The sequence below is a fragment of the Mya arenaria genome, chromosome 7 (assembly GCF_026914265.1).
Source record: "Mya arenaria isolate MELC-2E11 chromosome 7, ASM2691426v1".
NCBI classification, from domain to species: Eukaryota; Metazoa; Mollusca; class Bivalvia; order Myida; family Myidae; genus Mya; species Mya arenaria.
The window spans coordinates 41,512,562-41,533,821 of record NC_069128.1 but is presented as its reverse complement, the minus strand read 5'-3'; the positions used below and the strand labels follow the sequence as shown (position 1 = coordinate 41,533,821).

General features: G+C 35.9%; 1 protein-coding gene across 3 annotated transcripts; it reads left to right on the top strand.

Moving 5' to 3' along the window:
* Nucleotides 1-495: 495 nt before the first annotated feature.
* On the top strand, nucleotides 496-12,481 carry LOC128240867 (uncharacterized). 3 transcript variants are annotated; one of them, XR_008262330.1, is made up of 9 exons: nucleotides 496-650; nucleotides 806-916; nucleotides 2,413-2,497; nucleotides 3,249-5,006; nucleotides 5,303-5,377; nucleotides 6,061-6,119; nucleotides 7,858-7,929; nucleotides 9,055-9,123; nucleotides 10,389-10,450. XR_008262330.1 is itself a non-coding variant. In XM_052957824.1 (8 exons), exons 1-8 carry the CDS (start codon nucleotides 540-542, stop codon nucleotides 10,586-10,588), a joined length of 2,478 nt encoding a protein of 825 aa, XP_052813784.1. In that variant the 5' UTR covers nucleotides 496-539; the 3' UTR covers nucleotides 10,589-12,481. The 3 variants fall into 3 exon arrangements, 2 of the variants coding, with proteins under 2 accessions (XP_052813784.1, XP_052813783.1); XM_052957824.1 differs by lacking the exon at nucleotides 6,061-6,119 and having other exon boundaries at nucleotides 3,252-5,006; nucleotides 10,389-12,481; XM_052957823.1 differs by lacking the exon at nucleotides 6,061-6,119 and having other exon boundaries at nucleotides 10,389-12,481.
* Nucleotides 12,482-21,260: the final 8,779 nt, after the last annotated feature.

Genomic DNA, 21,260 nt, shown 5'->3' with positions numbered 1-21,260 from the left:
TGGTCTTTTTCTCGGATGACTTAGCCTTTTTTCGTTTGAAACATTAAAAAAACTTGACAGTGTCGACTGTCAAAACACCATTCGTGTACATTGTGAGGGCATTAACTGGAATGCTAGCTATATGAATTTGGTGCAGCTCACGCAATTGGCCAACGGATCTAGACGGAATTACTCGAGCTCTATCGGAAAATATTCGGCAGTCTTCGCCATCGTAGTTTCGAATGAAAATGTCAGAGGAGCTCCGTTTGACCCGATTTTTCGAGTCAACAACCAATGAGTGCATTAGTTTCGGTTTGATAAATACTCTCCAAGAAGGAGAGTACGGACTACTATTTTTTACCCGAAATGTCGCCACTATGACGAGTTTTTTTGTTACTGCCCGATCGGGCAGGTAGATTCTAAAAACTACTGCCCGTCTGCAAAAATTACTTGCCCCGGGCAATCGGGCAGTGGTTAATGTCGAGCCCTGTAGCCCTCTTGCTACCTTTCAGGATTTGGAGATAGATGAGACAGGCACAGCAACCGGTGATAAGGGAGGCATGGCAACTGGCTATGAGGGAGGCATGGCAACTGGCTTGGAGAATAATCTTAAGGTCATTGACAGGCAAGAGGAAAACTGGGATGCCCTGGAAGTGGAAAGCACAGAGGAGGTATGTACATTTCCAAAGTATTGCAGAGTTTTCAAACTTTGAACTTAAGATATATAGATAAGTTTCATACACAGTTGTACGATCTTGTGGAGTTTTGGGGGTATTAATCACTTTGACAAATCAGGTATAAGAAAAATTGCCAATTTAACTTCCAGGATTCAGAGATAGATGAAGGAGGCACTGTAAACAGTGATGAGTATAATCTTGAGGACGTTGACTGGCAGGAAGTAGACAGAGATGCCCTGGAAGTGGAAAGCACAGAGGAGGTATGTACATTTTGAGATTAACATTCCTTCAACCAAAACAACATTAGAATTAGCATAAGTGGAAGTGTTACTCCATCATTTGTTTCTGTATTTAGGGCTTATTTTTGCACCTGAGGACTTGGTTATCAGTGATTGTCCATCATCTTATGTTGTTGTTAGTCAGCATTTTTCTTCAAATGACATCTTCTATTAAACCCCTGGGCTAATTTTGAAAAAAAAATAATAGGAGTGTCCTTGGCAGTGCTCCAGGTAATTTTTTTTGCCGATCAGTACAGTACTGGTAAAAATTAAACTTAATCATTACGGCCAAACTCAGATCAGTACCTCATGGTAGAAAGAATATAAAACTAAATAAGCTACTTTGTGAATTTATAACAAAACAAAAAGACAATGGAAACAATATATAAATTTTGTTATCTTTATTTATCTATAATTTTATGTAAGGGTTTAATATAAAGTTTCTTATGAAAATATTCATTACCTGTTCATGATTTTGAGGAAAAAAAGAGGGATCTACTTAGAAGGGTGGTAATCATAAATAATACTTAAAATATTTAAAAAAAAATGCATCATTCGATGAATCTCAAGTGGACAATGTTGACCCGACAGAATTGACAATTGTAATCGGTAAATCATTAAATCATTTTTAAGTTTTGTCTTAAAAGTAATTTCTGTTAAATGTACTGCTAAAAAATGCGTATGGTACTGGGTGTTCATTCTAAAATGTGTACCGACAAAAACAGCCCGTTTTTTGTACGGGCTCATATTTTTTTTGGTCAGTATCAGTGAAAAAAAAATCCCTGTATCTGCATAAAATACGGCGGTTATCTGGAGCATTGCTTGGGTGGTCCTCTTCCTGATTCCTTCAAATGAAGTGGTTCATTGCAGAACTCTGGTTTTCATGACAACCAAAAGGAAAGCCATTGTAAATCTTCTCCACAGTAATCACTGGTTCAATTCTGATAAAAAAAATAAAAAATGTCCCTTGGATGACCCCCTACCAAATTCAGTAAGTTAATAAACATGACTTGGCAGAGCCTAAACAATTAGCCGTTTTGTTCTACCCAGGGAACAGACTCACAAGTTGTTTTTTTCTATAAGCCACAGGCTTTTTACCTAATTGAGATAAAATTAATAAGTTTAAACTAAACTAAAGCTAGATGTTTACAGTTTTCAAATACTTTTTTCAAAAATAGTTTTGAAGGTTCCAGTAAACCCTTCAAAAATGTCATTTTCTTCATTTTTAAAAATCAATTTTCCATACTTTCAGATAATGCAGCTTGTACCTATGATGTCATTATTGTTCAATATTCTTGAGAGATCCACTGTACACTAAATGTTTCATATGACCTCAAATTTGAGCGCAATATTCTTTTTCTTCTACACAACGCCATTAACAAAAAAATTAAATTAACTATTTACAAAATGTTTTGTCAAAAAAAGATATATCGGTCCTTTCTTGGAGCTGAATACACTTAATAGATTATTTTCTCCAGGATTACGATGGCGACGACGACTTAAATGATTCAGATTATGTTGCTCCGTCTGATGAAGAAGATTCCACTGATGAAGATTTGTCAGGTACATGCAGGTGTTGTTGTTGATGTTAAACATACTTTATGCCATGGGATACATGTCTTGCCTGCTAATTTATTTTCATGGATATGTTGGTCATTATATTTCATTTATTAAAACAAAGATTAGATGTGTCATTGGTTTCTTACAATCTTCATTGAACTTATTTTTTATCTTTCTGGCCTGAAAATAACACTTCCAAAAAAACTTCTATGATTAAATAAGATATTATTTGCTGGCAAACAAATTTTTTATTAACCTAAATCACTTTTTCGAACAGTTTCATTATATATCTGCAGTTGGTTTAAGGGTAGGGTATGCACTTAAAGTGAGCACTTGAGGTAGACTTAGAATCAAATTTCATAAGATCTTAGGCTCATTGTCAACCCCTGACCAAATAGTCGACTCTGTAGCCTTAACCCATTCCTTCATAGATACGCATTTATTGGCCTCTGCGACCAGTGTAGATTCAGACCAGCGGGCACATCCATGCCGTCTGATCAGGATCTCCACTGTACACTATTAGATTCTAGAATGATTTCCTGACATAAAGCGAACAGGGGAGTTCCTGACCAGACTGCACAGATGTGCCGGCTGGTCTGGACCTGCGCTGGTCGCAGTCGTTTTTCGACATCTTTCCATCAGGGAATTGTGTTAATACTGTCTGAAAACTGGATTATGTTGCATAAAATATGAAGTCACATCTGAAAAAAAGTCTAATAATTGAAATGAACAATGTTTTTATATCTCTTTACAGCAGGAGAAGATGAAGCAACTATGAGTGAAGTGATTCCAGTAATGAGTACTGTCAGTACAAGTGCAAAAACAGTACAAGTACAGAAATCAAATCTAAATTCTAAAGGAAATTTAGGTAACAAGTCACATGCTTGTGTGTTCTGCCATAAATTAAGACAGAATATTGCAAGGCATTATGAAAGAGAGCATGATAATGAATTAGAAGTTGGAAGAATTTTAGCCTTAAAACCCAAAACTAAGGAAAGAAGAAAAGCATGGGAATTATTGGTGAACAAAGGGGACTTTGCCCATAATTTTAATGTGCTTGAGAAAGGATATGGACAGATTATTCCAAAATACAGGAAATCAGAAGAGAGTGAAATAAGCAGTCTTCTTCCATGTCAATTCTGTTCTGGATTGTACAAAAAAAAGGAACTTTGGAAGCACCAAAAGTCTTGCAATAAAAGAAATGAATGTAACTCTTGTATTAGCATGGGTCCAATTGCAGCTGGAAAGAAGATGCTTCCAAAATTGAGCAGTAACGAAAAATTTGAAACAAATGTTCTCAACATAATGAGAGATGATTCTGTAAAGCAAGCTGTTTTGTCTGATTCATTAATTTTGCAGTTCGGAATGAATGAGTATGAAAAGCAAGGAGACGAACATAGAACTGTTTATACATCTAACAAAATGAGAGAACTAGGTCGCCTTCTAATTACTTTGAGAGCTAGAAACATCAAGTCCATCGATGAATGCATGAGAGCCTGCAATTGGGACATATTTATTGAATGTGTCAAGAAAGTAAGTCAGTTTGACAATAACTCATTTGGGATTCCTTCATTAGCCTTAAATCTTGGCTATAGAATGAAAAATGTTGCAGAAGAGGCATACTTTCAAGCTTTGAAATTAGGAGACACAGCTCAAAAGGTAAAATTTGAGTCATTCCTGAAAATGTACCAGTTGAAATGGAAGTCTAGCATATCCTCACAGGCTTTGCGCAGTCTTGAAAACATAAAGTATAACAAGCCGAAGTACCTACCCCTAGTTGAAGATGTCGTTCTTCTCAACAAGTTTCTCAAAAAAAAAACAGATTCATTCTTGCAGACAGAAAATAAAGAACATCTGTCTGAACAATACCCAGAGTTTGCCAAAGTCTGTCTGGCCCATGTAATATTATTCAACCGAAAGAGGAGTGGGGAAGCTCAAAGAATGACTGTCAAACAGTATAAAATGGCAAAGAAAGGTGGTAGAGTTGATCCAGTTGTCATGAGTATTTTGACAGAGTTTGAAAAAAAGCTATGCCAAACCCACCTTCGAGTTGAAATAAGGGGCAAAAAGGGACGAAAAGTACCTGTGCTTTTCACAAAAGAAATGCAGCAAAATATTGAAATGCTACTGAAAATGAGATCAGCTGCAGGAATATCTGATGATGGCCTATTATTTGCCACACCACGAAACGAAAGGAATCCATACAGAGGCACAGATGCATTAAGGAAAATGGCCACGAGTTGTGGAATGAAGGATCCAAGTTTGATAACATCAACTAACCTACGAAAACAGCTTGCAACCTTGGCACAGATATTGAACATGAAAGAAAATTCTCAAGATCTGCTAGCAACATTCCAGGGCCATGATATCAGAATACATAGAGAGTTTTATCGCCTCCCTGAAGATGTTCTACAAATTGCCAAAATGTCGAAAGTTCTCCGATGTATCAATAATGGAACCATCAACAAATTCAGTGGGTGTGACTTTGAAGACATAACCTTCAATCCAGATGGTAAGTGTTTTATTTATACCATTTAACTGTCCTGTAACAGATTTATGTGCAAGGCTGTATCTGAGTAACCTCTGATGTATTTGATTTGAAACTTTATACAATGCTTAAGTGCATAAGTGAAGGATGCAGGGCTTAAATATGTTTGGAGCTAGAGGTCAACCAGGGAGAAAATACTGGTACCCTTTGAAAAACTTTTGAGTAGGTCACTTGTAACTGAAAGTAATATTATTTTTTAAGGAAAGTTCAGTGCCTGGTGATACCAGCTACTTTCATACATCTTCTTGATATTGTTGTAGAAGCTGTGGAGTCCGACACCAGTGACAGTGATGATGGCAATGAATCTGGTGAAGATCAAATTGTTGACCATTCAGGTATTTATTTAAAATCTACTAGATGGCTGAAATTAGCTCACTAGCAAAGACAGAATAGTTGCTCAGAGCTTTCCTTGGATTATTATTTTGAAGCCTGCTTGATTATGTCCTTTGTTTAATGTGACTTAGACAATAGAGTAATTAAACAAACACTCTATGCCTCTTAAAGCCAGAATCCCGCTCAAACAATGTTTCTAAATACTTATTCAAATAATGTGTATGATTAATTAAAGTTATTAAAATAGTCAACATTCATCATAAAAACAATTACGTTTTCATGACAATAAATCCAAAACATGGAGATAAAGTGTATAGAGTTTTTTGAATATGGTGGTTTACTTTTTAACGTTTATTTACGTACAGCAGTTTTGTGTTCACGCTCGGTAACTTTCAGCATATTCAATACACTTGTTAACTCATACTTTTTTCATTTTCAATTGCCGAATGATGTTTTTGTGATAAATACATTGTATTATTGAAAATAATTTCATTTTTTAATGTATATGTAAATTTAGAGATTGTGAGTGGGATTCGGGCTTTATAACATTCACTCATGTACTGTAAAAAACTGACCCATTTTACTGTTCCTTCAAGACTAGTTTTGTTTTGGGGTATTCCTAAGTGCCTTGAAGGACTTTATTGAAATTTTGGTCAAATGTTAATCTCATTGAGACAATGTACAGAAACTAGGGATGAGACGGTACACAGAATACCAGTACAATACTGGTTAATGCCTTTTGATGTAAGTACCAGTACACAATTCTGTCGCACTGGGGTAATGTACAATCTCAAAGTGGCCAAAAAAGTATACTGTTTATTTTAAATCCAACCATTGCATGGCTTCCACACCTCTCAGCCTCATGAATAAGTACTGCTCATTCTAATTTTAAAATATAATTCTTAATTATGCCCCCCTTCGAAGAAGAGGGGTATATTGCTTTGCACAGGCATGTCGGTCGGTCGGTCGGTCCATCGGTAGACCAAAGCTTGTCCGAGTGATATCTCAACAATTCCTGGACGTATGGTCATCAAACTTCACATGAAGGTTGGGCCTGAGCAGTAGATGACCCCTATTGATTTTGGGGGTCATCGGATCAAAGGTCAAGGTCACAGTGACCTTTAATGGTAAAATAATTTTAAAGCTTGTCCGAGTGATAACTCAACAATGCCTGCACCCATGGCCCTCAAACTTGACATGGAGGTGGGCCCGACCAGTAGCTGACCCCGATTGTTTTTGGGGTCATCAGGCCAAAGGTCAAGGTCACAGTGACCTTGAATGGTAAAAGGTTGTCCGAGTGATAACGTGACAATGCCTGAACCCATGGCCTTCAAACTTGACTTGGAGTTGCATCTGACTTGTAGATGACCCCTTATGATTTAAGGGGTCATCGGGTCAAAGGTCAAGGTCACAGTGACCTTGAATGAAAAATACTTGTCTTGTGATAACTTGACAATGCCTGCACCCATGGCCCTCAAACCTGATATTTAGGTTTCTGGTGACCAGCTGATGACTCTGGATTTTGAGTTCATAGAGTCAAAGGTCATGACGGTCATAACACACTTTATCCTCACACTTTAATGGTCATAATCTTAAAACAGCAACAAATCAGCTGTCATTTCGGTCCATGCAAATTTCATTCAATTGTCCATATAATCATGACAACATGGCGCTCAGGGGGGGGGGGCATAATGTTTGACAAACATCTCTTGTTCTAATTTAGATATGTTAATTTCAGAGACACAAAGATCACACAAAAATATTAAAATGTGCTTCTGCTTATGTCAGGCGCACAAAAATGGCAAGCAAAATATTATCTTAACCTGCTCCTTTTTTGTCTTTATCTATCTGATAAATGAACAATCTGATTGATATCTATCACTAAGAGACTTACCACAGTTTGGTGATCAAAGGTTTTAGACCCATTTCATGTCCGCTGTGTAACTCTTAAGGATTTTGATGAAATTTGGGTAAAAATGTGTACCTCACCCTGACAGTTTTTGGAACCTATGATCCATTGTAGTGACTTGCTTAGTGTGTGTGCATATGTAGTGACTTGCATTGTGTGTTTGTGTGTATGCATATGTAGTGACTTGCATACTGCATAGTGTGTATACCAGTGTAGCAAGCTTCATAGTCTTTGTGCAATTATAGTCACTTCCAAAGTGTGTATGCCAATGTAGCAAGCTTCATAATCTTTGTGACATGGTAGTGAATTGTACATAGTATGTATGCCAATGTAGTGACTTGCATAGTGTGTATGCATAGTTAGCAAAATTCAGTCTTTTGTCAGAAAGTTTGTTTCTATGTAATTTCAAACTGTGTAAATCTGGATAAGGGTGGTTAGTCAAATTTTAGGAATATCTTCTGATTGATGTTGAGGTTTTTTTCAGTTATTCATGAAACTTTGTCAGAATGTTTCTCGCTTTGGGGAGTTCTCAGAAAAGAGATATAGGAAGCTCATAGTTGTCTTTTTTTACAGATATCACCGAAGGTAACAAAGAAAACCCAAATGTTGTTGGAAAAGTTGCAATGAAAAGACACAGAAGAGATGGTATGGTTCATATTTTCAATTTATTACATCAGGCATTTAATGGTTTAATTATCTTATCAATTATATTGGTTAATATGTTTGATTACTGCAATATCATGACATGTGACATTTATTTGGCTGTCCACCAATAAAACTAAAGCTCAGTTAGCCATTGACACTAGAGTTGGATAATTTAATGGGAGTGTTCATCAGTAAGCAAAGTTGTGCACCTGTATTATGATTTAAATATCTGATGTATATAGCCAAAGTTATGACCCTTGATTTGACAGTCTATATAGTTATTTTGTGGTGTGCATTTCTCCTTAACTACGTGCGCTTAGGTCAGAAAACTGTATGTGCATTGTTAAGTGAAGTTGTGCACCTTCAGTTTTAATTTTAATATCAGATTTATATAACCAATGAGTTACATGTATATGTTCCATTACTTAGCCAAAATAGAGATATTCTATATAGTAATATTGTTTCTCCCAAACTATTTGGGCTAGATTCACCAAATTTTATGGGAATGTTCATTGGTAAGTTAAGTTGTTTTACTTAGGTAAAAATGCATGCAAAAGAAAGATGTTCCATAAAGCAATATTGTAGCATATGTTGCTCCTTAACTATTTGACCTATGAGTCACCAAATTTTAAGGAAAAAATAATTGGTTAGTGAAGTTGTGCACTTTGGTTTTAATTTTAATATCAGACCTGTGGTGCCCAAGTTATGGTCCTTGCCTTGACAAAAGTAGATGCTAGCGCTCTTGTTTTATGACAGATTTGTTGGTGGGGGCATCCGTGTCAAATAGACACCATTCTTGTTTGGAATCAAATTTGCATGCAAATTATTGTTTTAAATGTCAATGACACATAGTTCTTGAAAGTGAAAAATGTCCTAACTTACATCTTAACAACTTTATTTATATTACTCAAGGAAGAAAAAGAATTCAATACTGTATTAACTGTGTCATGATTTTTGTATTTTCAAATAATTGTAAAGATTTGTGGAGCAACATTATATAAAGTTTAAAATTACATGTACATCATTTTTAGTGTTGAAGGTCTATATTAAATTAAACTCTATTCTGACTACCCTGAGCAAATATTTTTTATTGCTTGATCATGTACCAAATTTTATGCTTTTCAGATTTAACTGAGAATGAACAGTCAAAAGTACGGAAGGAGAATCCAAAGGAAAAGGCAAAGAAAACAGCAGGTAATATGATTATTGTATTTTATGGATGTGCGTTAATTTTCTGCAGGTGACCAACCTTGATGAAGATGGTCGTGCTGGAGGGAATTTGACTGACTATTTTCACCAGGATTGTGGGGCTTTGTTCAGTTTCTTCATGACATACATAAGTTCATGATGTAAATATTGTGTGTCCAGCTCCACCACTGGTACCACAATGTATTAATATAAAAGCATGACAATTAATTTTTATACACCCGTTGTAAGATAAGACATATAATGGGAACATCTGCTGCAGGCAGCGTTCGAGCGGAAGTAAGTTGTCTGCTCTCTAATTCAAATATTTTTCACCCAATCTTCACCAAACTTGGTCAAAAGATGTATCTGGATGATGTCTAGGTCAAGTTGAATATGGGTCATGTTGGGTCAAAAACTAGGTCACGGGTCACTAAGTGCATTTTACACATTCAACACTTCGTCCGGACTCTAATTCAAATAGTTTTCACCCAATCTTCACCAATCTTGGTCTAAAGATGCATCTGGATTATGTCTAGGTCAAGTTAAAATATGGATTATGTTGGTTCAGAAACTAGATCCAGACTCTTGCTAAAATAGTTTTCACCCAAGTTTGGTCAAAAGTTGTATCTGGATGACCACAAACTTTTGACGGGCATATTTTGTGTAAGTTTGGCTCTCCAGTTCGGATAATGTGGTATTCTTCTGGTAAAGATAAGCCAGTTGTGGCATCCATGTCATATGGTCTTATTTTTAGTTGTTTCTGGGTAGTACATGTCTTGATAGTTGTAATACTAGTAGTAGTACCTGATTTCTTTAACAAGGGTTTGTGTGTTAGGTTTTAGCTCACCAGAGATTTTACTTCTACTTGTCAACCATTTTCTTAACAAATGACATTTCCTCTGAAACCACCTTGTATGTTGTGACTTGCGTTGTCTGTGAACCTTCAGCTTCAAACAATTTCTTGATAACCATTTATCCAATTTTGATGAAACAACAGGGATATTCCTTGCATGAATCTCTACCAAAGTTTTTCAAGAAGAATTAACTTCTTTTTTGTTTGTTGCTGTATTTTTAATTAGATTAAAATTGTTAGATTTAAAGTTTGCCCTTGTGTGTATAAAGTATATCAATATTCAGTTTAAAAGATTTAAGTCATCTACAGATTTATGTCGGACACTTTATTTAATATATTGGGACTCTGGAGTCAAACAAGTCCATCACTAAAGGTCATCAAATGTACCAGAGGTTGTTTTTTTATATATATATTTCAGATAAACACACTTGGAGCAATGAAGAGAAGGAGGCACTGAAGTCATTCTTTGAAAAACATATTAGACTGTCAAAAGTGCCAGGAAAGCTGGATTGTTTAAATGCCCAAAGAAAGCATAAATGCCTTGTAAACATTAATTGGAAGAAAATTAAGTTTGCTGTATATAACATGTTGAAAGCAAGGAAAAATATGTTCCATTAAACGTGCTCAGCTTTATAATAAGGAAAAATGAAAATTGTCAACTATTCATGTACTAAGTGCCAAATGAAAGTTATTACCCTAGAAGCGCCCGGTTTTGAATCACATAATGTACTTTTTGGTTATGATGTGTGCATACTAGTATACTGGTAATCTGTAACAACGTCCGTCAACAATTTCTTCAGACGACCACTCCTCTTACCCTATTACCACTCAGATACGTGTTTTTACAGGTCTGCCACCCGTGCAGATCCAGGACAGCCAGCACATCCATGCCGTCTGGTCAGCATCTGCACTGTTCAGGAATGAATATTGGACCTATAGCGAACAGTGGTGATCCTGATCGGACAGCTCAGATGTGCCGGCTGGTCTTGATCTGTGCTGGTCGCAGTCGCTTTTTAACAACTATCCATCTGGTAGCGAGTTAATCCTACAGTGTATGTAAGAATGTTCAAATCGTTGAACTATTATCTGTGTATTATGCTATGTTTTATTTCTCATTTGTTACTAATTAAATTTAAAATGTAAGGTAATTTTTTTATATTCTGTACATTATTATCCTTCTTTTTTACGGAGCTATTGTTGTAAAATAAGTTTTAAAAAATTATGTTAGCCGATCAAATACTTAATGAAATTCATATCTATTTATTATAACACCTTACATAATTTTTATTACAATTAACGGTATGCCAGATAAACTCTACTGTAGTACTTTTTATTCTGTGTATAAGAAACAAAATCGTTAATTACATTAATGATAATTTTACTGAGTACGTTTTTCTTGGATTTTAGTTCATATTCCAACTTAATCTATATACACGTACATACATTATCAATGTGATAAATTAGTTTGGTTAGTGTGTCTGTTGGTTGCGTGTGCCCCTAAAATGGTCATTTGAGTAGTGGGGAAACCATGATGTCTGTTATTGTGTGTGTCAAGGCCATATCTCTGTAAACTTTATACACTGCTTCCTAGTCATCATGACTACTGAAATAATTAATTTTGATAACTCTTAATTGAATTTAATTCAGATTGTGGCCTTTTTCGACTTAGAAATTTCACTGAAGTTTTTGCTATATCTCTGTAACCACCTCCATCATTCGATTGAAACTTCATTAACAGCTTCCTAGTCATTATAATGCTAGGATAATCAAGGTTGATAAGTTTTACTTGTAATTAATTAAAATTTTGGCCCTTTTTGACTTGAAAGTTTTGGCTTAGCTTTTGCATGCAAGTAATCATCAAGGCCATATCAATATAACCACTTGATGGATTAGATTTAAACTTTATCACACTGCTTCTCAGTCATCATTGCTTCTTGAATATTCAAGGTTGACGAGTCTTACTTGAAACTTGAATTAAATTCAAATATGACCTTTTAAAACTTTGGAATATTTTTGACAATTGCTTTAGAGTCAAGAACTGAGAATAGTCATGCATGCTGTCCTATCGGCAGGTCTTGTTATTAGATCTTGTACAGTTAAATTATTGTGGTTATTTTTTGCATAAATCATGACCATTTATTGTTCTAAAACCTGGCCCCAATTTCACAATTATTTAATCCAGCTTAAGTTTCATCCATGTATTTTCCTCCTTATGTTTTACTGCTTTAAATCTTAATTTTAATAAACAATATTTTTCTGACATATAATTAGGTTCACAAATTTTATTTTAATTTACTTTAATTATGAAAATAATAAGAGTAACCCTGTTATTTTTCACATATAAATTTCTGGATTAAAACTTAAGTAGCATTAAACAATTGTGAAATTGGGGTCTGATTTAAAAAAATTAAGTGAATCAGTGAAATGAAATTGTTAAACGTCAAGATGTTATTTTGCCTGTTTTACTCTTACTTGAATATATCTTTACAGTAATAAAGGTTCTGTTTCTGATTTCGTTGTTTGTTGCTTTGTTCAGTATATACAAGATTACATTCCAACCTTCATGAATGGTCACCTCTCACCTACGGTCATCTCCTTATAACAGTCGCTTTGTTTCCCCCATTTGTGCATGCAATTTTTTTTATTATTTACCCTCTGATCAACAACCACCTCCCTACTACAGTCAAAATGTTAGCTTCTGGCTGGTGGCTGGTGGCTGTTGTACAGAGGTTGCAATGTACTATATTCTGAGTATAGTGTACATTGAAATTGGAAAACTATATTGTTCTCTCATTCATATCACTTTATGATCAAACTTATGTTTCTTTAGTTGTAATGGCTTAAAATGATATGTTTTGAGCTCAGCTTTGGTTTCTCAGATCAGTGCGCTGTAACTTGGTCATTTCTGATTATAATTGTACAAATGACCGTATCTGGGCTGTGACAATGTCATTTCTGGTAGGACTTGAACATAACTCAGTTAAACTGTCTGATGCCAAATCCTGTGTTCTTTGGACGAATTAGTTAACAGGATAATTTAAGGAAGAACGTTTTATTTCAAAGTTAAAACTTCTGGCCCCGTTATAAAAAAACTTTTTGAGCACAAAGTGTGTTTCATGCTCACTTTTCATATCCAAAGTTTCAATTCTTTTTTTTTAATTTTAAAGGAAAGTGCTTCTATTATGCTCTCTAGATACACATCAGTTGCATAAAACCATTTAATTATGTCGTTTTCCAAAATGACATAAATTAGAGCAAAAATTATAAAGATTCGAACTGGCCTGTGCACGAGTTTGTGCTCAGAAAGTTTTATATGCACAGGGCCTGGTCAGCTTACAAAAATAGCTCAGTGCTTTGTTTATTTGCATGATTCCTGTCATATCAACAAGCTGTGTCCCCTAAATAGGGACTTCAGGCAATCGGTTTTAATTCAAATGTATCGACATTATTTTTTTGCATGCTTATCAAAGATAAATAGTTTTCATTTCACTGACAACCGTCGTGTTCAACAGTTGAGAATTATGCTAACAGAGCACAATGCAAACATATATTGATACACAATAATACCACGATTGTTGTGCATGACTTGAATTAGGGACAGTTGGTTATTATCGCCTTGTCTTTTTTGGGGGCTCAAAAAAAATTGTGTGCGTGGGGTTTTGTTTTTTTTTCGCTGGATATCTAAGTTTGGGTATCCTAGAGGGGATTAAAAAATATGGTTCAAAACTTTTCATTAATAAATTCACAGGATCCGTCAACTTTGGCGGGCGTTTTTAACCACCTAGAGGTCGACCCCAGAAAATTTTAAGACGGCTATGGTCTTAGATAAATACGTATTTTCACATATACTAATCCAACTAAAATCGTACCAGAAGTTTTTTACCGGACATGAATCTGTCAAAAATCTCGACTTCCAGGTATATGTTCTGTGGCCACCCAGCGTCACTTCGACCAAAAAATCGCGCGCCAAATCTTCCAAGTCTGGGGTTTTCACCTTAGACCCCTCGAACCTTGGTTTTTATTGTTCAGTAAAATCTAACACCAAAGGGACGGGGTTTCGGCCCCTGACTACCGAGATTATCGCCCTTTTGCTAACCCTAATGCGTTATTAACCAATTAGGGTTAGGATTAACTCCTAAAAGGCCCGGAAACTTCCAAGAGCGCAATGAGAAACCGGGATACCCCCCTAACTTTTGCCAATTATCAGTCGCCTTCGGAAAATGACGGCCTAAAGGCTGGCTAAGGCCATCTTGGGGTCATTTTGGCCAAATGGGGGTTTTGGTAACCCTAAATAGCCCCCGCTTTTTAACATTAAGACACTAGGAGTGCCGGAAGTGCTCTTAAACACCATTATTCTTGATTTACTAAAGAGAAAACCACATTTCTTTCTGTCTCCGGCGGCAGGAAATTTACTAGCCACACCCTGCAGGGGGTGGGGCTTGGGTGTAGGTGCGCGGCCAGTTTCTGACTTTTTTGTACAAAAACTTTTGCATTTATAATTATTTCTCTTCGCTTAGACCATCTATGTCGCGGAATCGGATACCGTAAGAGAAATAAAATCGAAAAAATGGTCAGGGCGATAATGACCAAAATGTCCCTAGCCCACCCCCACCCCCAAACACACAGATGGGGTTGAGTTATCGCAAAACGGATTTCGGATTCGTGTTCGGCATCAAATCTAACTACAAAATACCACTTTGATACAAAATCCATGATTTTTGGCTAACCCCAGAAATTTCCCTGATGTATAACCTTTGGTGAAAATTTGGGGTTAAATTTTTGGATTTTGATATCGACTGACACTTTGATATATTGGTTAAATTTGTGCTCTGAGCACGAAACTGAAGTCCGTTTTGTCATATTTCAAACGGTTAAAAAGTTATAAATGTTGCAAGCAATAATGACCACTTTTTTCGACAGCCCGGCCCCCTCAGGTTCAGGTGGAAGTGACACCGATATCAAAAAACGGTTTTCGGATTTCGATTCAGCGCTAAATATAACCACTAAATAACCATTAACATAACCCCATTCACGCCCAGTTTAGATTTTTCATTTTTTACACATAGGATAAAGAAGGCTGAAATTTTTATTTCTTAAACTAACACTAATATTGCTTGCTAAATATGAATTGTATAGGTTTAAGGACACGCTGAGAAAGAATCTGAAATCAGAATCGTGATAACTCATTCTGTTATTGAGATAGAACCACTTCCGGTACGAAGGCCACCAGTGAGCCGCACCGGAAGTAGTTCTTCGAGGCGATAATGACCAAAAACCATTAACGGCACAACATCGGCGCATCTTCTAGCAAGCATACGAACACGCAAAGCATTGTTTTCGATACGGGTCCATTTACGGGCCATTTTACCTGCGGGGATTTCATTTATGACCAAAATACCCGGAATATATTCAAGAAAACCCCATTATATGTCAGGTATATCTATGTGCTAGACGTACACGTGAAAATGAATGCAAAAAAACAACGTTTGTCCGCCTGTCTGAGCGCAAAAGTAGAAGCAGAGCTATTTTACATGTAATTATAGAAGCGCTCTGGTTTGAAATTTGTCTGTTAATTTTATTTCTAGAGCAATGCTTCTGAAATTTCGTCAGTTTTTAGTATAATCTAAGCCTGTTTTAACGCAAAAAAAAATACGAACGTATCTCTGTTCGTTTGTCCGTACGAGATAGTGGGGCAATACCAGTGTGCGAAAAGGTGCTCTCTTACGCGTCCGCGCGATCTGTTTTCGTTAATAACTTTTTTGTCTTAGGAGGTATCTTATTGAAACTTGGACAGGCGCCTTTAAAAAAAACAACACGTCCAACGGTGTACGACACTTTCGGGTAATGGCTTCCGTTCGTCCGAACGTGCACATATGGCTATTTTTAAGTGACTCAAAACCACAACATATTAATTCATTTGTTCATTATGTCAGATTTTATATAAAATAGACAGCCTGGCAAGGTATTTGGGCACGACAAAAACGAATCTGAAAACAGAATTGAGCTAGCTCGAATATTAAAAAAGTTGGAAATTTTGAACTCAACCTATTTTAGCACTCACCCCCAAAAAAGATTACGGTACAACGAAAACAGATATCGAAAAACGGTTTTCAGATTTGAATTCAGCGTCAAAAATGTTCGTGTGTTATAATATTTTCTCTAAGTGAAAAAATGTCTGTGTTTTTTTAGACGAAAATATCGCCTAAAACTTTGTTATATATGGTAATTAATGACGCCGAGAACGAATATGAAGTCCGTTTTTTCAAATCTTAAAAAATAAAAAAGTTATATGGGTTAGGGCGAAATTAACCACTTTGTGAAAACCACCCGCCCACAGGTTCCGGTGGAACGGATACAAATATAAAAAAAAAGATTTTCAGATTTGAATTCAGCGTCAAAACCACCAACTAAATAACCAAAAAGAATAAAAAAAATTAACCCCAGAATTTTTACTGATGTATTATACCCTGGCAAAAATTCTGGGGTTAGGCAAAAAAATCAAAAAATCGACAAAGGTGGTTATCTTCGTGGTAGTTTTAGTGCTGAACAAGTATCTGAAACCCTTTTTGCGATATCTCAATTAATAAAAATGAAATTCGCGAAAATGGGTACTTTTTTGGGGTTGGTTAGTATCGCCCCGAACTGATAAGCCCTTACGTATAATATAATCAACTACTAAACAAGAAACAAAACAGTCCAGTTACAGGTATTTCACGTCTCTGAAGACGATAAAAGACCTTAGAAACCCCTAGTTCATGTTTTTAATTTTTTTATAATAATTTTCCTAAGTGAAAAAATGTCTGGGTTTTTTTAGACAAAAATATCGCCTATAACTTTGATATATATGGTAAATAATGACGCCGAGAACGAATATGAAGTCCGTTTTTTCAAATCTAAAAAAAAAAGTTTTATGGGTCAGGGCAAAATTAACCACTTTTGGAAAACCACCCGCCCACAGGTTCCGGTGCAACCGATGCAGATATCAAAAACGGTTTTCAGATCTGAATTCAGCGTGAAATCCAACTACAAAATAACGAAAAAGATGAGAAACTATTTTTTTTTTGCTTTAACCCCAGATTTTTTACTGATGTATACCCTAGGAAAAACTCTTGATTTTCGCAAAAAAAAAATCGACAAAGGTGTTTTTTATGGTGTTATTTTATATGCTTAACTCAGAGCTGAAAACCGTTTTACGATATCTCAAATAATAAAAATGTGATTAAAGAAAAACGGATAATTTTTGGGGGTGGTTAATATCGCCCTCATATGATAAGCCCTAACCCCAAAAAATTTCAACCACTAAAGAAGCGACCAAACACTCTTTTTACAGGTATTTCACGTCTCTAAACACGAAAAAACACATAAGAAACCCCAATTTCGACTCCTTGATTTTTTATGAATTTCCCTAAACACCCCCGGCGACCCCACCCCACCAGAGCTCGAAAACGATTAGAGATATCTTTATGCATTTTTTTATCTGAAAGGGCGTGAAAAATAACTGCCATAGCGAAAGTTTCAACAAATTCCACCGCTCGGAAATAAAAAAAAACCAAGATGGACGAAAAATGGCCTAACCCCAAAATTTTCCCGACCCCCGGGGAAGGAATTGGTAACATGTTTCTAGACTCATTTTTGACACTGAACACGAAAATGAACACGAAAACCCACGAAAACAACGATAAATTTGTTGGAGCAAAATGTGCCAACAGCTTGCAGGGCGTTAATGACCAGTGCCAGGGCAAAACTAACCACCCGTAATCTTTCCAGGGCAATAATGACCATTTTCAGGGCAATAATGACCAAAAGTCCCTAACCCTACCCCTAACCCTAACCCTAACCAGCGAGTCCCCATGACTTTTTGTGAAGAAAATCAAATGGAATTGGTGCTTTTTATTTTCTTTTACTTTTCTGTGCTTTGGAATATGTCTTTACGACACTGCCAAATAATTATCAAGGAAGATAATAATGCATGTGTTTAGTTTCTATGACATTACTTTATTTAAATTGTCAGAAAATTCGTTGAAGTTAAAGAGTACTAACCAGCGACTGATATTTACTATTCATGGACGTCTATAATTTATAAGATGTTGAATATACCACTTTCCGTAAACAAACGACGGCTGCGCAAGTTTATTAATCATATAGTTTGCCGTAGCCATAACAGATAATAAAAACGATTCACAAGCACCTCATGTTTTTCATGTTTATTCAAAACGCTCGCACAATTTGACATCCTCAATCGTGAAAATCACACATTTCGAATAACAGTTCTTCTGAAAAATTATTACAATTATTTTATTTTATACACATTTATTTTAGTTCGATTGTGAAGAAAGCTTTCCGACCTTATTTCAATCACTTTCGAACACTCATTCCTGATTTTATCTAGCTCGTGGCTAGAGTGCTACACAATCTCATATTTCAAGAGACACGCAGATACAAGGGAATCCGGGTGCCTAGCTCTTATCGGATAGACCCTTTGGTTCTTTAACGTGCCCGGTGTAAAGCACCGATAGACGCGAAATCTTGCCTGTGTGAAACCAGTACGACCTTTAGTTAAGTGGGAGACACTAAACGCAGCTAAAACACTAAAATTCCGGGTCATACCGGGATCAATCTGGGTCCTCCGGAGTGACAGTCCGATGTGTTACCACTGGACCATCGCGCCACAATATGATTATAAAAGGCGATAGTGTACACATTTTATTTCATTAAAAACTACGCTTAAACGTATTCAACATAGGATGAGGCTCTTTAAGGAGCCGATCCGAGATGTTACACAGTCTATCATCACAGACCAACACTGAAACGCACATGTCAAGAATATAGAGAAGCAGTATTTGACCAGAGACATTACTTGAATGAGATAATCACAATTCTGGTACCGACGACTCGGTCACCGACAGCGCAACTCGCGACGGAGATGAACCTTATGTTATGCTAGATTAAAAATAAAAATAAAGGAATACTTAAAATAAAAGCATAAATACTATTTGAAACTTAAATATAAAAAAACAACCACATGAAAGTAAACCATATATTTGACATGCGCAAATAATAAAGAATCTAGAAGGATCATTTAATACGATCCTCTCAGACTTTACAAGCCTCTAACCCAAGACCATCAATGCTCGGGACAAATGTAATATTCATTGCGCTATGAAACCGAACGACTTAGGACACTTGTTTTATCAAATGAATAAGCCAAAGGTAAACACCTAGAGCTCACAAAAGACCTTTAAGTTCGTAGGTATACACACTATGCAAGTCACTACATTCGTTTGCATACACACCATGCAACTCACTTCATTCGTATGTATACACACTATGTAAATCACTACATTCGTATGTATACACACTATGCAAGTCACTACCTGCACGACAAAAGGGATGGATTCCGCCTCCGTTTAAGAGGCGAACTTGAGACGTACATGTACTCAGATATGTCCAGCCGGAAGTTTGACAGACTTAAATATTCCGCTAATGATTTTGTGACTTGCATTTCAATTGCATAATTCAGACCTCGATATATTCTTCAACCAAATTGGATAAAAGTGCGTTTGACGAAGAGTAATTATCATTTAAAATATAAGACCAATTGCATTAACGGTTTTCAAATTATCGTTAATTTTCCTAGTGTGGCGTTGAAAGTTACTTTACGTGTACTAGTCACTCCATTCGTTATTCCGTGTGTATACACACTATGGAAGTCACTACATCCGTACATGTAAGCATACACACTATGCAAGTCACTACATCCGTACATGTAAGCATACACACTATGGAAGTCAAGCCGAATGTATTTGTTTGACAATTCGATAAAAATAACATATATAATTATATATATATACTCAATAAAAAGTAACGCAACCCTGAAACGAGTTAAACAATTCTTTTTTCTTAAGTACATGATTAAACAACTATTTAACTGCCTTATGTTTCAATACAAATTCACGTGTACATCAAGTTATATCGTTTAACCATTGAGTCACATGATATCGTGTATTCAATAGTTATGACACAGACGCATTTTTCAGATGTAGTTATACAAGTAGCCTCCATGAGCATGAAATATTTTTTAAATCGTGGCCGAAGGACTTGCATTTCTAAATTCAATGAATATTGGTTATTTCGATGCGCTTCCGCGTGTCGCAACGAAATGTTAATGCCAGAAGCCAAATGATTTGAACGATGCGGAGAGGGGCCGCTAGGGCTTTTTGTTGCCATTTTAGAATGTCGCTTGCACAATGTATTCAAACCGGAAGTGTACAATACAAATCAAAGATCGACAGGAAAACCAACAGCCCAGCACTCACAGAACAGATTCCTGGGGCGACTAGTACAATCCATGCAACAGCTGGTCGCCATGGTTACGTTAAAAGGTTAAATCAATTAAAAACTTTCACTAATAAAAAAGATACGGGTGATTAAACCTGGTTTTGAATTCTGATGGAGTCGTACATAGCGCATCAAATAAAACAATTTGTACAGTATTTGTATCATTTCAGATACCAATGCAGCTGTTTCTTCAAATGCTTTGCTTTTCTAGCATTAACATCCATGGATGGACATAAATTTAACCTAATAATTGTCCTCTCTATTGTGCATTTGGGGAATTAGCACATTAACATCAAACAGTCACTGCTACTATACACAACTGAAGATAACTTCTGTTTTCCAAAATTTAATAAAGTCCAACAGTTATTTACAACTCAAGTTTAACAGAATAATTTTGAAATCAATCTCTAAAATATTCTATATAATTGCCAAGTTCTTAATTCTTATTCATTCCCTAATTCATTCTTCTTAATTCACAAATTCTTAGCTCATAATTCTGCCTACTATATTGAAAAGTACCATGCTTTATATTTTAAGGCATGACAAGTGCATAAAAATGACAAGATAAACAATATCACATTCAGACAAAATAGAAGCGCGATGCCCTGCTGGGTCCAGGTCAAGAAAGAAAGACTAATTCTCACAACCTCTAGATATTATAACAACCGGACATTGATAAACAATAGATAGTCAAAAACACATGCCTTACAATCCCAGCTATAACCCTAAAATTGACACGTGTTATACAAAGACAAGGAAGTACATTTTGAAAGTCTGATTGGTTTGATCAAATGTAAAGATAATCTTAACCATATGTTGACACTTGAAACAATATGCATATTCTTAAACAGAATTACGAAAACAAATTATAATGATATTACAGAACAAAAAGAGTGTCGTTTCCTTTTATATAAAAATTTCATAAAACAAATAATGAAACTATTGAAATGTT

What these genes read in the sequence shown, in the direction of transcription:
- LOC128240867 (XM_052957823.1), top strand. Translation starts at nt 540, where the DNA reads ATGGCAACTGGCTATGAGGGAGGCATGGCAACTGGCTTGGAGAATAAT. An exon ending in CATAACCTTCAATCCAGATG is followed by an intron (nt 5,007 to 5,302) that starts GTAAGTGTTTTA and finishes ATATTGTTGTAG; the next exon opens with AAGCTGTGGAGTCCGACACC. An exon ending in TCAAATTGTTGACCATTCAG is followed by an intron (nt 5,378 to 7,857) that starts GTATTTATTTAA and finishes CTTTTTTTACAG; the next exon opens with ATATCACCGAAGGTAACAAA.